The sequence below is a fragment of the Sciurus vulgaris genome (genome assembly GCF_902686455.1).
Source record: "Sciurus vulgaris genome assembly, chromosome: 11".
NCBI classification, from domain to species: Eukaryota; Metazoa; Chordata; class Mammalia; order Rodentia; family Sciuridae; genus Sciurus; species Sciurus vulgaris.
In genome coordinates, this window is record NC_136472.1 from 38,517,516 (window position 1) to 38,533,244 (window position 15,729).

The 15,729-nt window shown below is 40.6% G+C and overlaps 2 protein-coding genes across 3 annotated transcripts in view; both read right to left on the minus strand.

The window, feature by feature from the left end:
• The window catches only part of NAT10 (N-acetyltransferase 10), a 38,185-nt gene extending 29,462 nt beyond the window's left edge, over nucleotides 1–8,723 (minus strand). The window contains exons 1-5 of one of the 2 annotated variants that reach the window (XM_079105682.1): nucleotides 8,132–8,723; nucleotides 6,258–6,380; nucleotides 5,774–5,865; nucleotides 1,648–1,819; nucleotides 236–358 (exon numbers count right to left, since the gene is read on the minus strand). In XM_079105682.1, coding sequence (XP_078961808.1) covers nucleotides 236–358; nucleotides 1,648–1,819; nucleotides 5,774–5,865; nucleotides 6,258–6,365 — 495 coding nt within the window. In that variant the 5' untranslated portion in view covers nucleotides 6,366–6,380; nucleotides 8,132–8,723. The remainder of the gene's footprint in view (nucleotides 1–235; nucleotides 359–1,647; nucleotides 1,820–5,773; nucleotides 5,866–6,257; nucleotides 6,381–8,131) is intronic. The other variant, XM_079105681.1, reaches the window with a different exon arrangement.
• A 4,014-nt stretch (nucleotides 8,724–12,737) lies between these two features.
• Nucleotides 12,738–15,729, minus strand: part of CAPRIN1 (cell cycle associated protein 1) — a 37,621-nt gene continuing 34,629 nt past the window's right edge. The window contains exon 19 of the mRNA XM_079105684.1: nucleotides 12,738–14,588. Coding sequence (XP_078961810.1) covers nucleotides 14,524–14,588 — 65 coding nt within the window. The 3' untranslated portion in view covers nucleotides 12,738–14,523. The remainder of the gene's footprint in view (nucleotides 14,589–15,729) is intronic.

The window sequence follows — 15,729 nt, forward strand, 5'->3', positions numbered from 1 at the left end:
AATGCCTGAGAACAAATGTGAAATTCAGAGATTTCTATGCATACCCACAGCCCCTGAGATTCAGCTGCAGTGACTTTTTCATTAAACGTTGTCAAAGAGCTCCCAGAGGCTGTCTACCCACTGGTCCTGCCCAACAGGAAATCTTAAAGAAAGCAGACTACAGCAAAATCAGACTGATATGAACCTCCACGATTAAGTTAAAAAAAGAAAATAAAAACAAAAAATAGGCTCTTACCATGGTCATCGTGTACAGCTGCCTGAGTGAGTTCATGGTCCGCAGGAGGATAACCACCAGCCCACCTCCTTCCACTGTTTCTACAGTCCTGGCCAACAAGTTTGGAGTTAAGGCTTCGAAATCCTAGGAGGAGACCTTACAGGGTTGGTAATGCAAACAGCACCCCAGGGATGCTTAACCAAAGGCCAGGTGATAAGGCAAATTGAGGGCTCTGGGTACAAACCCAAGACCATACCTCCCACCTGGCTCACCAAGAAACACACACCACAATTCCTTACGTAGGGGCATGATGGAAGGAAGCCTGGTCTTTAGGTAGGTAGACCTGGTTTTATATACAAAAAATGTTTCTAAAAATCGCTAATAAAATCCTGTTTGGAAGTAAGTCTTCCAAACTTCATCGATTCATCAAATTACAGAAACATCTTAACATTCATTTTCTAACATGTCTACAGATGAAAGTTGTTGGGCAAAACTCAACTGCACCACACGGGGGAGCTGGTGCTTAAAGTAGCCCTCATTCCAGCACCAGGTAATGGCTGGGAGCACAGCACTCGCAAATAATTAGTGATCAAGACAAAGGAGTTCCCAGAGGAGCTTGAGGCTCTCTTTTCTAGCTAGCAGTGTATTAAACAACCCACTGGAATGCAGGGGGGAAAAAAAGAGAGAGAGAGAACTTCTGTTCTTGATTTTCCTTTTTTTTCTTAATTTATATTCTTTTAAGTATGATTTATAATTTACATAATCATGATCACAGTTCCTGAACATAATACATATTAAAACACATGAATCTGTGTATAAATTTTTTTAAGAGGACGGTCATGGATAACAACAACAAAAAAATTACAGACTACAACAAATAACCACCAGAAATGAAAAGAAACATGAGAAACTTGGTCTGTTAACTTTCCTAGCAAGAGAATGTACACCAAGGAGAAATTCACCAGGCAGCTCTCTGAGGGGGAAGTAAGAGATTTTAAGGTATATGGGGGCTCAAGGGTTATGCTACCAAGTACTCAGGCGAGGACGAAGTGGATGCACAGGTTTATACCCAGTTGGTTAAACAAACTCCACACTGTTCATGTGTCAGGGAAGTCTCCATATGTGCCCATAAGTGCCTGGAGTTCCAGGGTCACTCAAAATTCCCTGTGCTTGCTTTATCAGCTTTAATTTAGGATCACCTAGCTGGCACATCACTGTAAGTTCTGGGGTCTCTAGACAGCTGCTATCTGAAGCAGAAAGTTCTTTTTCATAAGTGATCTGGTTTCCTTGGCAAAGTGGCCAAGTTTTCCACTGATAATGCGTCGTGTTTTGGGGGTGGGAGTTGACGTGTGAACCTGTTATCGTACCTGTTCTCAGTGGGGAAGCAGGCAGTACAACACCCCTTCCTACACAGGCTGGAGGAAGTCACTCACCTGGAGGACACACATGCCAAAGGTATTGCCCAGGATCTTGTGGGTCTCATTGTAGTAGCAATAGCGAATGTTCGTGGCTGCTACAAAGAGCTCAAAGGGATCATCCTGCTTTATGTTCAAGGTCCCATTCTTTATTTTCTTCTGCAGCTGTCGCATTCTCTTCTTCCGGTGACTGCAATCGCCCCCCATCCCATAAAGGACAATTAACCAGAGAAGTAAGAGATGGGAACAGGGGAGAGGCTCAGCAATCACCCTCGTCCTTCAGAGCTAGTAGAACTGGAACCTCCTCACTTCAGAAGAGAAGAACATGGAGAGGCATTGGAGCAGGAAGATTAAGTCACAGATCAGCCTATGTATGAACTATTCCCGTATTTTGCTGGACCTTGAGCAAATTATTTCATTTTAAAACTAGCACTTAAACCTTGCCTTTGGCCACAGCTTGAAACCAAATCTAGGTGGCCTTGTTACCTTAGTTTCAAGCCAATGTTTCAACTACACTGCTAATCCCCAGAGGGCCTAGAAGAGGTGGGGTGATGGCAGGTCACTGTACTCATGTTTCCTAGATGAATTCCTCTACTTCCACGCCCAGAGTAGGGGCTCATGTCCTCCAGGGCAGCTCTTATCCAAAACAATAACGATACAGGATATGAGGATTGAAATGGAAGCTGGACATCACTCAGAAATCCCTGAACTGTTTCTGGTCTTAAAAGCCCTGAATATCCAATTGATATTTACCTTTCCTTTACAGAAAGAGAGTTCCAGAATGATGGCTTTTAACTGATCAAAAATTTACCACAGTTCTCTAACTTACAGCTAAAACTAAGTCCCTTCCCCCTGCAGGCCTCCACTTCCGTGAGCAGAGACAGCTGGTGAGGTGACCCCAGCCTCTCCTCCCAGCTCAGCCTGTAGGTCCACGCCTTGGACATGATGTTCTGCCAGATCAAGACAAGGAGGGGAGAAGAGCTACAAGAGGCACAGATTTATAAAGGTGAGACCAGGTGGGTTAACTGTAAAAGGCAAAACTGCCCAGAACACTGTGAACTGCCTGACTCCACACCCACCTTGCATTTACCAAATAAAAAATACTGAGAATCAGAAGCCCTCAAAACAAAATTCAAAGAGAGGCAACAGAGGCTAGAGAAATAGCCCGAGTTCAATTCCTGGTACTCAAAAAAAAAAAAAAAGGCAAGAGATCTTGTCATTATTTTCAACCTATATTAAAAAGGAATGCTAGAGCCGGGCTGCAGCTCAGTGATACTGACATGCTTGGCATGCAGAAGTTTCAAGCTTTAATCACCAGTACCCCACAAATAAATAAAAATGCTTACATGAATAATTATGCACAACTAAATATAGATTATGGTTTACAACTACACACCAGTGAGACACCTAAATGCTCTCAAGGCCTACATGGTAAGATCATGAGTGCTTTTTATTTTAATTTTTTTGGTTTTGTTTGTTTTTCAGAACAGGGAATAGAACCAGGGGTACAATACCACTGAGTTACCTCCCCAGCGCTTTCTTTTTTATTTTGAGACAGGGTCTCACTATTTTGCCCAGACTGGTCTTAAAATTGCAATCCTACTGCCTCAGACACCCCCAAGTAGCTGGATTTATAGACAAGTGTGCACCACCATGCCCAGTCTATCTTTGTTTTTCTGCATTTTCTTTCTCTCTCTCTCTCTCTCTCTCTCTCTCTCTCTCTCTCTCTCTCTCTCTCTCTCTCTTTCTTTCTTTCTTTTTCTTTTTTTTGTTGGTACAAGGGTTGAATCCAGAGGTGATTGTGCTTTACCACTGAGCCACATCCCCAGCCATTTTTCATATTTTATTTAGAAACAGGGTCCTGCTGAGTTGCTGAGGCTGGCTTTGCAGGTCTGTTTTTTTTTTTTTCTTCTCATTTGAGCGGCCTGGGATTCGAACCGCGGTCCTTCCGCATGCTAGGCGAACGCTCTCCAAAAGGAGCTATTTCTTCAGCTCCCTGAGGCTGGCTTTGAACTTGCCATCCTCCTGCCTCAGTTTCCTTAGTCGCTGGGATTATAGGCATGCACCACAGTGCCCAGCTCATATTTCTTATAAGAGTTTTATAACTTTAAAAAGATCAAATTAGTTTCTCAAAATCTGGTTTCTTTAAGGCAGAAGCAAATTTCTTTTTATGTGTGGGTGTGGTATTGGGGATGCTCTACTACTGAGCTACATCCCCAGCCCTTTTTATTTTTCTCTTTGGGACAGGTTCTCACTAGGTTGCTGAGGTTGGTCTTGAACTTGCGATTCTCCTGCCTCAGCTACCTGAATCACTATGATAGCAGGGATGCACCACAGCACCCAGCTTAAGTTTCTTTAAATAAAATAATTTCAGAACCTGTTAACAATAAACCTAAGTCAACAAATATTAACTGCATGCCCGCTACAAACATGCTAGAAAATGTAAAAGGAAAAAAATATAAAGATAAGACTCCTAGCTTAATGACCTTATCACCTGGAAGTACAAAAATTTTTAAAAATTTTAAAAAGATACGCATATGTCACAGTATGTAAGTGACTAATCCCAAAGCAAGAGCATGGTAACAATCATTTAAGATGAGGACGAGCACTGAGGACAGCAGAGGAATCATCAGGTATGACTGAGGAGTTCAGAAAGGCTTCATGAAGGAGGCAGGTGCCGAAAACTGGGGAGGATGTCAGTAGGTGGTAACAGAGGTGGAGTGGCACACCAGGCAGAGGGGAGAGTATGAGCTAAGAGCAAGGGGGTCTGAGGTAGCATGGAGCAGCCAGAGGCAGAGACAGGATCTGAGGGTCAACATCAAAGATCGAACACATGAGGATAAAGGAGCGAGAAGAGACCCAAGGACAGAACTACAGATGCCAGCTAGGTTTAGGGTAGGAGATAACATGATAGGGAAGTGAAGAGGGCAAGAAGGTGATCCAAAAAAGAAGAATTCTAAAGTGACCACAGAATGGGTCCTCTGCCAGGAAACAGTACTCCATCCCAAACGTCTTCAAACTGAGCTGTAAGGGAAACTAGAAGGTTCCTACTACGCCACCAACCCCATCACTATGTGATGCCCCACCTTGCAAGCAACTTTCTACAAGAATTGTAGGATAAAGCCTGATTTCCACATGGTTAGACCTGAAGCGCATAAAGCTTAAGTTCTGTTTCTGCCAGGAGGACAAGAGAAAACAGAAAGCTGGTCTGCAGTGAAAAAGCACAGAGCAAACACACAGGGGGAAAGAACAGAAGCAGGGCACTCTGGCTCGAGACCACCCCTGAGCAGAGCTGAAATGACAGCCAAATACTTCAACGTGTTCCCCTGGTGCTTGAATCTATTTGTGCTGGAGGTCAGGTGTTCGCAGCTAGAAGTCATGGCCATCAAGACTTCAGCAAACAAGTGTGAGCACAGAGCCGTGAAGCGTGACAAGAGCTCTGGAAAGGAGAGAGGGACGAAAACTGGCTGTGCTAGGCCTCAGGTCTCAGGGGTGTCTACAAGCACATTTCAGAAGCCAGACCGCAAAGAAGGTAGGAAGGAAGTAAAAGAGGCTCTGTTTTAAGGGGCATGGCAGTAAAACTGAAGGCCAATGCTAGACTAAGGACAGGGCTTGGTATGCAGCTAGTCATTTTCTGAGCATGGGCAAAACAGAGCATGTTTACAGGCAAAAGAAGAAATTTCAAAGGGATGAGCGGTGGCCTGCAGAAGAAAATCAGTAAAGGTCCTGAAAAAGAGAGAGAGGACCTAGAATAGACCAAAGGGTTTTCCTTGGACATGGAATGAGGGGGATCCCCCTTTGCAAAGGAAAAAAGGAGAGTGAAAAGGTGGAATACATTTGAAGGAAGAAAAGGCTACTGAAGGAAATGGGCTTCAGATGGGCTGATCAGCTTAGAAAAACAGCAAGAGAACATAATGCAAGGCACTGGGCTGGGTACTTTCCAAAGAATAAGAAAATGATTTGAAACTTATTATTGGGAATGAAGAAAGGATATCTGCTCCACCTTTTCCCCACTTAGAAATGTCCTCTGGAAAGTCATCTCCACTGAAGATCCCTGAAAATCTGTGCCAAGGAACTGTTTCCTGGCTTTTAATTAACAAGCAGGAGCTGTAAGAGGATTGGAACGCCTAAGAGCCAAGCTTACCTGCTAAACCCCAATTCTTTCTTATAGCACCACAGCACTGAAGGCCGAGCCTTCACAGTTGCTTTGGACAACATGTGATGGAGGATTACCACCTGCCAAAGAAAAAAGTCAGAACCTCAGGGAACATGGAGACCACTAGACCCAAGTCCTCATTTGACAGATTAGAAACTAAACTGATGGCCAGGGAAGGGAGGCATCCAAGATCACAGGCAAGTAGAGAACAGATGGGGACTAGAAGCTAAGTCACATACACTGAGCCTGACGGTCAATCCACCACCCTGAGTTTCAAAGACCTTTAGCTTGTCTGCTAATAAATCTCAACAGAGAGAATTTACCACTCCTAGGAAATTAAACAAAGGTTCTTACCAGGCACCTTAGCAGACAAAGGGATCTTAATGCCATGACATGCTAAAACCCCAGAGGGCCTGTAACATACTGACTCTGGAACAGGACACAAAGTAAGAGCACATTCACCAGGTCTTACCTGATCTTTTCCATGATCCCCAACTACAACAAAGAGAGATCTTTGTCGCTCAGCTACCCCATTCTCAATGAGAATCCGGATTCGGTTATCCACCTTCTTCCGATGCATGGTGAAAGACTATCGCTAGAAGAGAAAGAAAGCAAATATAACTGGACAAAACAATAGAATATGGGTAAGGAGCACTAGCTGACTGCCTCCTATTAAAGTATCATCTTATCTTCCACAGGGAAGACATCAGCCTAGTTTTAAAATCAGGAAACAGGCTTAGGAGGTGAAGAAATCAGGACTTGAACATTCAAAAAATTAGGAATATAAAATGTTATGATATATCCAAGGTATTTTCAAAACTACCTCAAGATACGGATATAAGCTGGGCACAGGGGCACACACCTGTAATCCCAGTGGCTTGGGAGGCTGAGGCAGGAGGATCGCGAGTTCAAAGCCAGCCTCAGCAATAGTGAGGCACTAAGCAACTCAGTGAGATTCTGTCTCTAAATAAAATACAAAAAAGGATTGGGGAAGTGACTCCTGAAGTGGTTGAGTGCCCCTGAGTTCAATCCCAGGTACCAAAACAAAAAAAAAAAAAAAAAAAATGAATATAAATGCTTATGAGAAAATGTCCTAGTAGGTATACCATTTTAATACACAGAGATTAAAATTTTTAAAAAGAGACCAAATTGCAAAGTAGGTATTTCTGAATGGTCTCATTTTTATTTCTTTTTTTAATGTGCTGCTCATAAAGTCAGGGAAAAGAAATCAACTGAGGGCTGGTACTGTAGCTCAGTGGTAGAGCACTTGCCTAGCATGTGTGAGGCACTGGGTTTGATCCTCAGTACCACATAAAAATAAACAAATAAAATAAAATACCATCTACAACTAGAAAATATTTTTAAAAACTCAACTGATTGTATGTCTGTCAAATTAAACAGAAGTTTCCTCAAGTGAGGGGAAAAGTGAAGCTTCTGTAATGACAGATCTCGATACAGCTCGGTGGTAGAGTGAGTCCCTAGCATACTTGAGGCTCTGGGTTCATTCCCAACAACACACACACATACAGTTGTTATGTGACTACCTGTGAAAAAATACTGCATCATTGCCATAATAAATACACCAAACATCAGAAATATCAATTACTTTACTAAAATGTAAAAATGAAAGTGGGGTACCACACCTCCTAGAAACTCCTGGGCCGGCTCAATTCTAAGCATAAAGCTATTAATGGAAATTTAACTATGCTTTAACTGTCCCTTTTAATCTCCCAAGCATGTCTTATTATTAAACATTGTCAAAATCAATGGACCCTATTTATTAGTAAAGAGGCAACTACTATTAAAAAAAAAAATTCAAGTATCCCAAAGCAGAAAAGTGACAGGATAAGATTCACACTAAAGTCTGTCTGATTCCAAAGCCTGAGCTCTTTGCAGTTTGCCACCCTACTCAGTTTGTAGGCCCTATATTGCTAGACACATAAAGATCTCACAAAAATAAATAACAACTGCTTTTTGTTCTGGTTATTATGGAAGTCCCAGAGGTACCAGACAAGGCCCGTGATTTCAAGTTTTCATTCTCTCTGAAGGGGATACTAAGAGAAAAAAGATAAAGGACAATTATAGATAAATCAGACGTACAAATAGCAGCTACAGTAAGGGGTCTGATGAAGATCTGAGATTACTGTGGTTGAAGTTGTCATGGAAGGCGTAATGGATAAGGAGGGCCTGGACGACACACAAAGATGTTTATTTTTTCATTAATTCGTTCGTCTATCGACACATGACTACGTGCCAGGCAACCTTAGATGTACTGTCAAACAAAATAAACTCCTGAATGGGACTACCGAACACAGTATAAATGCAAGTGCATAGTTAAATACTTACGGGCACTAGAGAATCTTGGATCAGAGAGCTTCGGTTCAAAGCCTAGGCTACAAGCACGAACAGAGAGCCAGTTCCGCGAGAAGCAAGTGCTGTCACCCACCCATTCTCCACTAGGTCCTAGTTAGAGGTCCCTGGATGGTGGAGACTGAGCCACGCAACCCCGCGGGGCGCAGAAGCACGCCCAAAACGCTGCGTCCCGCAGAAGGGGGAATCTGCCCTGCAGGAGCGTCCTAGCGAGGTGGGCGGTGGGCGCGGATCGCGCATCAGCCTAGATGCAGAACCTTGGTCCTCCGGCCAGTCCGTCCTGACCCAGGAACCACACTAACGACCACCTTAGTGTGAATCTCCAGCCGCCCTGCACCGCTCGCGACTCGTACCTGTGCCGGCAACCCAGCGGCGAAGCGGAAGCACGTGGGGAAACCGAGGACGCCGCAGGCAGACCCTAGCAAGGGCCCGAGTTTGCTTCGCTCCGCCGCGTGTTCCGCTCAGGCGCCGGCAGACAGCGCATGCGCGAGCACACTAAAGACTCGACAATGGGACCTTCCTCAATGCGGTCGCCGAGCGATGGCGTCATATACCCCGGAGGTGGGGCTACGCCTGGATCCCCCCCTCCGCCCTGCGCTTTATAGGTTACTACTGGCAGAGACTGACGTTGGGCGCAGTTTTTTGCATGAGAACTAAGCCTGCTACGCAAGGCAAAATAAGCGCCTATTAGTCTGCACCCTCAGCGCCTGCCACTGTCAGCATTAAGCGCCTCCGTAGGCCGGGTGAAACACGTGGTGTTCAGCATTTTCAGTACTGGCCTTATGCAAAGGGCGATGGCTCCAGGGACATGCGAGTATTTAAAGTACTTGGTCATTTTGATGTGACTTGAGGAAACTCAGACCGCAGATTTTTTATTCATTTTTCTTGACCCCCCACCCTCGTGGTACTGACCTCATCAACCTGTCTGGAGTTCTGTAGACTCTCCACCCGGTTCCGCTGTACTTTGCAGGGTCCCCTCAGACCCGTTTTCTAAGACTAACCCTGGGTTTCTACTCGTTACATACCCCTCCAAACTCCCCAGTGCAACTCGTCCAAGAACGTGACCATAAGGGTTACCCACACTTACTGTTTCATTCACATTTTGGAGCACCTGTAACTGCTTGACATTCCTTTATCGGATACCACAAACAAGTCAGAAACCGAGCTCATAGTTCTTACTCTCAAGTTCCTTTCCCAAATAGGCAGGACCGATTTTAATGTAATTAGCAATACTACAACGAATTTATCCAATACTCATCATCAAATTTTCGTAAATTCCCTCAACAAATATCAATATGCCAGACACTTCCGTTCATGGGGCATTAGTTCATAATGTTCCTACCCCTCCTTACGTTAAATTACAGGTAAATTATAAAAAAAAAAAAAATTTTTTTTTAAGTATTCAGTATGGTGACTTAAGGGTACTGTTTTAGAGGCGATAGTGGAACAAAGACGTAAGTTTAGAAAGAATAAGCCTTAAGAATATTAGTGAAAAGTCTTCCCATACCAAAAATGTACACGTAAAGGCTCCAAGGAGGTAATAACTCTTAGCAGCCAAAGCGGCCAGAGCACTGCAACAAGTGAAAACATGGTAGGAAAGCAGCCCAGATGATGTTAGAATGTGGACCAGATTTAGAATTGAATTCTAACCACTAGAGTTGGGGCGACAAGGGAATAAGATCTGATTTGCCTTCTTCAAAGGGTCACTTTGGCTGCCGTGCAAAAAAACATCACAGGAGGGCTAGAAACTGAGAAGGAACATAGCTTTTACCTGTTCTACAATGTTAATGATGGTGGTCACCTATTAGATGACTCAGGAGACGGATTCCATGTAGAAACATGAATTTGCTTAAGGATTAGATAAAGGGTATGAAAAAGAGATGGCACCCAAATTAACTGCCCTGAATAACTAGATAAATGGAAAGCAGCTAATGAAGGGTAATAATGGTCAATTTGAAATACCTAAGACACTCAAAAATCAAGATATTTAGTGTGGGGTTTATGAACTACAAACGAGGCAAATGAAATACTAATTATATACAAAATGGGATTGGATGAGATCACTTGGGTATTAATATTAGCCTATAGATGAAGTCTATATAGATGAAAGCCTGGAAAAACCTGCTAAATACCAAGCAGTGGCCAGTGGTAAGACACCTAAGGTATCCATTTACTAGCACTTCAGGTCCTGTTACAATCATTTCTCACATGGGAGTAGAAAGCTACACTTCAACAAAATGTACCTCCTACATCTCCTGGCCCACATTATTTTGTTCTCCACACTGCAATGAATGTCCTTTAAATAGCAATTTTATTGGGTGACCCACTATCCCCACCCTGAAAAATCAGCTTTAAAACCTTCAACAGTTTCCATTTGTTCTTAAAAGATAAAATTTAACATGGAACTTTAAACTGTTCACAATAGTCCTTACTGGTTTATCCAACCTCTATTAACCCTTAACCCTGCATTTCAGTCAGTCAAGTGTTCTCAGTCAATGGAGACTGGACCTTTAGATATGCTTCTTCCCCTTGTCTAGTTCACCACTCCTCATCTTCAAGTCTTAGCTCCTCAATTATGCCTTCAATGGAGTACTTATCATAACTAGGCTATACAGGATTCATGGCCTTAATATCTATCAACCATGTTGCTACAACAATTACATCTTTGTGTCTGGGTCTCTAAGTAGACAGTACAATGGAAGCAGGGACCACAGTGATTTTTCTCACCACTGAATGGCTAGTGCCTAGCATGAAGACTGACGCAGGATACCCAAATCTTCTGAATGAAGCCTTAGTTCAGTAGTTAAGTGTCTAACATAAATAAAGTACTTACAGGAATGTAACACAAAATGCTTTTTTAAAATGCCTTCGGTAGACCAGAGACAAACTTCTGAAGCACTCAAGCCAGATGGCTGCTTGGAAGTGGATAAGGCTTCAGAACTAAGATAGTAGAAGACTAGCCTTCTTAGAAGATGAGACTTCTAGATATTTAAGCCTTTTCTTCTTTCTCAAGCACTTCTTCACCTAAAGCTTTACTAGATGGTACATATAACTGAAGCAGACTTTAAAGGCTCAAAGACAGCTGGGAATCAAGTTTTCATATAACTTTATCTAATGTGATTTAAAGCATTCACTAGTCTTTTCCAGTAATTTAGAAGTGGGAAAAGGCATAGAAATGAGGCTTATTTCTATTTTCCTGGGAGTTTGGAAAGGGCAGAGATAAACCCTAACAATTTGTTTTTATTTTCCTAGGAATTACTTCTCCCCATATACTTTTTGTAAGAGGGACAAGCTCAGGGGGCAATATTGATTCTTTGAACTAAAATTTAAAGTCAATAAAACCAAATATGTTTAAAAAGAACTCCAGTGGGATGCAGATTTGGGAGCTTAAGTCTGAAATGAAGGGTACAAATTCAGTGCTTATCTGCATTTCATTTCTTCTAATTAGATACATCACTGAAAACACAATGAACAGTATAAATTTCCTAAAACACTTAGAAAGCTCACTGCTCAACTACATTCTACAAAAATGAAATGGTTGTCAACTGAGCACCTCAATCAATTAATAAATCTGACAATAAGCACATATTCTCATGTCTTGTGTTTAAGTGGAAAGCCTTCCACACAACAAAGTTGTATGTACAGGGAAACAAAAGAATGGTTTAAAGTTAATTTAAAACACTGAGAGGTTATTTGTTTTAATATCAAGATACAATGATCAGAAAACTCTTCCATATTCTTTAGTAATATTGAATCTGGAAATAAAAAGGCCCTAATTAGGCTAGGTCATCAATGACATTCTACCTAAACTAAAAAAAAAAAAAAAGTTTCATTATCCATGTGAATGACTAAAATTGTGCATGTACTAAAGTATTTTATGTGTTCTTGCTATACCAAGATACTATATATAGTAATCACTTCCTTTGTTACTGCTAAAATACTCACTGGAGCAAATAAAAGGCCTTCTGTATCTAAGACAAGCATTCACATATTATACAGAATACTGAGTACCAAGATTCAGATCCTGATGAGATTTTTGAAGTTTTCTGCCCCACCAAACATTCCTTTAAAAATATTGTCTGAATTAACAAATAAAAGGTTTACATTTAAAATGTGATAACAGGATTACCCCCCATATTATTTTGAAAGGAACAAACAATTCTTTTTAAAAATACATAAGTTACCAAACTATGAATACCTTTCTTTTACACATTCACATCTGCACTGATGCACAGAAGTCTGAAACCTAGTTGGCATTTCTCCCATCTCTAAACTGATTCATACTGATTGATCACTGTATAAAGAACTAGTTTACTTTGACTTTTGAATGTCATGAAATTATTTTCTATACAGATAGCAAATTTAGTTTTATATAGGATTGCAAGCACACATCATCTAGGGATTAGCCAAAGAACCATGAAAATTTTACCCATCCCCTAAAGTACAACTAACATATGGTTGTGGTACATCCCAGGCAGATGTCATTTAAAGCACACAAGGGGAGGTGCTAGCAAAAGAAATAGTCATTTGCAAAAGTAAACAGATAACCCTTCCAATATGATGTACCACAACCACACATGAGAAAAGTCAAGAACTTATTTTATTTATTTTAAAATAAACATTGAAGATCCCCCATTACCCACCACCCTACAAAACTTGTGAATGTGGAATGTTCAACAGCCTATCCATTTTAGGTTACAAAACCAGCAAAAACTCCAGTTGTCTCATGATGAATGTTTTGAGAATAATTTTGATTTTAAGGAGCTAAGTACCTGCTGGAAAAATTTTTTAAAGGCTAAAAAATAAAATTTTAATTAAGCCTTTGCTTAATAGGTGGGATTAATTCTCCATAAAGTCAACGTGGAATGGGACAACAAGCAGCATTACGTTTATAGGCACAAAGAACTAGTGCTCATACTGCTAGCACAAATTCCAATGTAGTACATATGGCTAATTCACTACTAAACTGTCCATCTCCATCAAATTTGAGGCTATCCCTATGCATCTAAGGAAGGAATCACTGCTTTGGACATAAATGCCTCCATGAAAAAAGGAGAATTCAATTAGAATTAAATTAGACAAAAGATAAGTGCAAGTACTACAGAAACAGCTGCTGGAGATAACCATAAAATGCACTAACAATGCATAGGGTGACCCATGTAAGCTGCTAGCTGTTGAACACCAGTGTTTCAAGATACAACTTTTATAAACATGTTTTTATTTGTTTTGCTTATACCATCAGAACTGAAGCTACTGACTGTCATTTCCCTAAACCAGGGAAATCAATCTAAAACACATACTGGTGCTTTTCAAAAGATAGCAATTTTAAAAGGGTGGTAGCAGCAGGCATTTGATATCTTTTTTTTTTAAAAACTTTCAAGCTGCAGGAAAAACATGTAACCAAGAGTGTTATGATTATCCATTAGATTTTCATCGGTACCTGTACCAATTTAGGTGACAATACAAGATTATCAGGGATTAGTGATGACAATGTACATGTCATAAGGAATGATACATTACCAATCCTTATAAAAGCCATTGTCTCAAAGAAATTGTTAAGTGTTCAAAAGGTATCTAAATACTTCACATTAAGTACAGAAGCAGCCCGTTCAGATTATATCCCGTATTTGTTGCATATTTTTCAAAAAGTGCCAATCAAAGCCTGATTTGCAGTTTGGCTTTGTCTTACACAGTATCAGCTGTTAAAAAGCAGTTTACATGTGTTTTTAATCACAGTTGTTTGGCCAGATGAAGAGTGCTATGTCAAAGCTGGTAGCCACCCTTACATGTGTGACGAAGGACCCATGCATAATTTGGTATGCATCTAAACATTCTGTGCTCCAATTTAACTGGAAAAAGTTGTGAAATGCAGTTGTTCTCTCAAACCACACTCCACTCCTTCCATCTTCCTTTCAAGGAAAATATTTTAGTTTTGTCAATTAGCATTGAATTAAATAACTCTAGGGCTGATTGGTAGCTTTTATCCAATGTCAAAAAGTCAAAAACTTTTTTTTCTTCAAGCCACTTCAAATAACTATGGAGATATTATCACCCAAATAACTATGGAGATATTATCACCCCGTAAAGTATATTATGTTTTACTCCTAAGCAAGGGTGAGGAATCTGAGTATCATGTGCAAGGCTCAAGATGACGCTTAGGACAGAACATGCAGAGTAAAAATAGTTTCCTTCCATATCCAGATAATATAAAGCTGACAATTGTAGTCCTGTCTTTATGGGATGAAAACAGTCCCTTTACAATAAGTTTCCTGAAAGGGAGAACAAATAGATAATAACTCTTCTGGTAACATATTATGGTACACTGGCCAGTGTGTTTTTGGCGATTAAACATAATCCTGTGAATCAGATTAATTCACTTGCTGAGTGTTCATTTGCGGCATCCCTCTGTTGGGTCTTGGGGGCCCTCCACGACCTAGAAGACAAAAATGGCATTTGATTTTTCTTTCAAATATTATTTGTTTTGCCTTCAAGCAGATTTTCATCTGAAGTCAAGAAGCATGTGGGCAGCTTGTCATCACATTATTAGGTTTAAGAGGTCAATTCTTCTGCGTTCAAGTTTCACCTGTCCTGGAAGTTGTCATGCGCAAATTTGCTCATGTTCTCTAGCTAAAAGAAGAGTAGAGCTAATGGAGTATTCCACCAGTACTCATTCATTCATTCATTCAACAAGTATTTATTGAGTGCCTACTATATGCCAGGCACTGTCATCAGGCGTTGGGAATAGATACAGCAGTGAAGACAGACAAGGTACCTGCTCTCACGGAGCTCACATTCTAGTGTACACTCTAGCTTACATTTCAGTAGTAACATCATACTATCAAAATTAATAAAAGCACCAGAATGAAAACAGACCTTATTACCTAAACTGTTAAAAAGAAACTACATAACATTCAAAATTGTATAATGACTTATAACAGATAAAATAACTTTTTACATGCTGTTAAAACATTTTTGGCTATCAATTAACTCAACTTTCATAGAATATGCTACAAGGTGGGAAAGAAGAACATAACCCACATTCACATGCAAATAACCTTTGATACTTCTAATCAAGTCAGTAATTCCCAAGTGATCCAGTAACTTTTTTAAAAAAAAATGCACCTTTTTGCTGGCCAATCACTACTAGCATTCAAATCAAAGTACTTTGTAATTCCTCTTTAATATACATTTTATACATGTTATGGCCAATAGCTAGAGGAAACTTACTTGATGTTTAACCTTCCTCAAACCAGAGAACCATTTAGAACTTCAGATTATATGAAATGCTAGCTCTAACTGTGAAATAGGTGAACTTCCTGCCCAAATACGAAGTAGTTTTCCAATAGTAAAAGACAAACAAAACCAAAAAACTCATAAAACCTATAATTTTGAAGTGCAGTTCAGTAAGTTAGTAAGGATTTGGGGGTTCCATTTTAAAGATGGAAATAACTTGATATTTTGGATCACTAATAGTTGTCTAAAAGGTATTCAAATTTTAATTAGTTCTATCACTTCTAAATGGTTCTCTAAATGTAACTATGGCTTATCTGGCCATTAAAGGGGTTCTGGTCCTA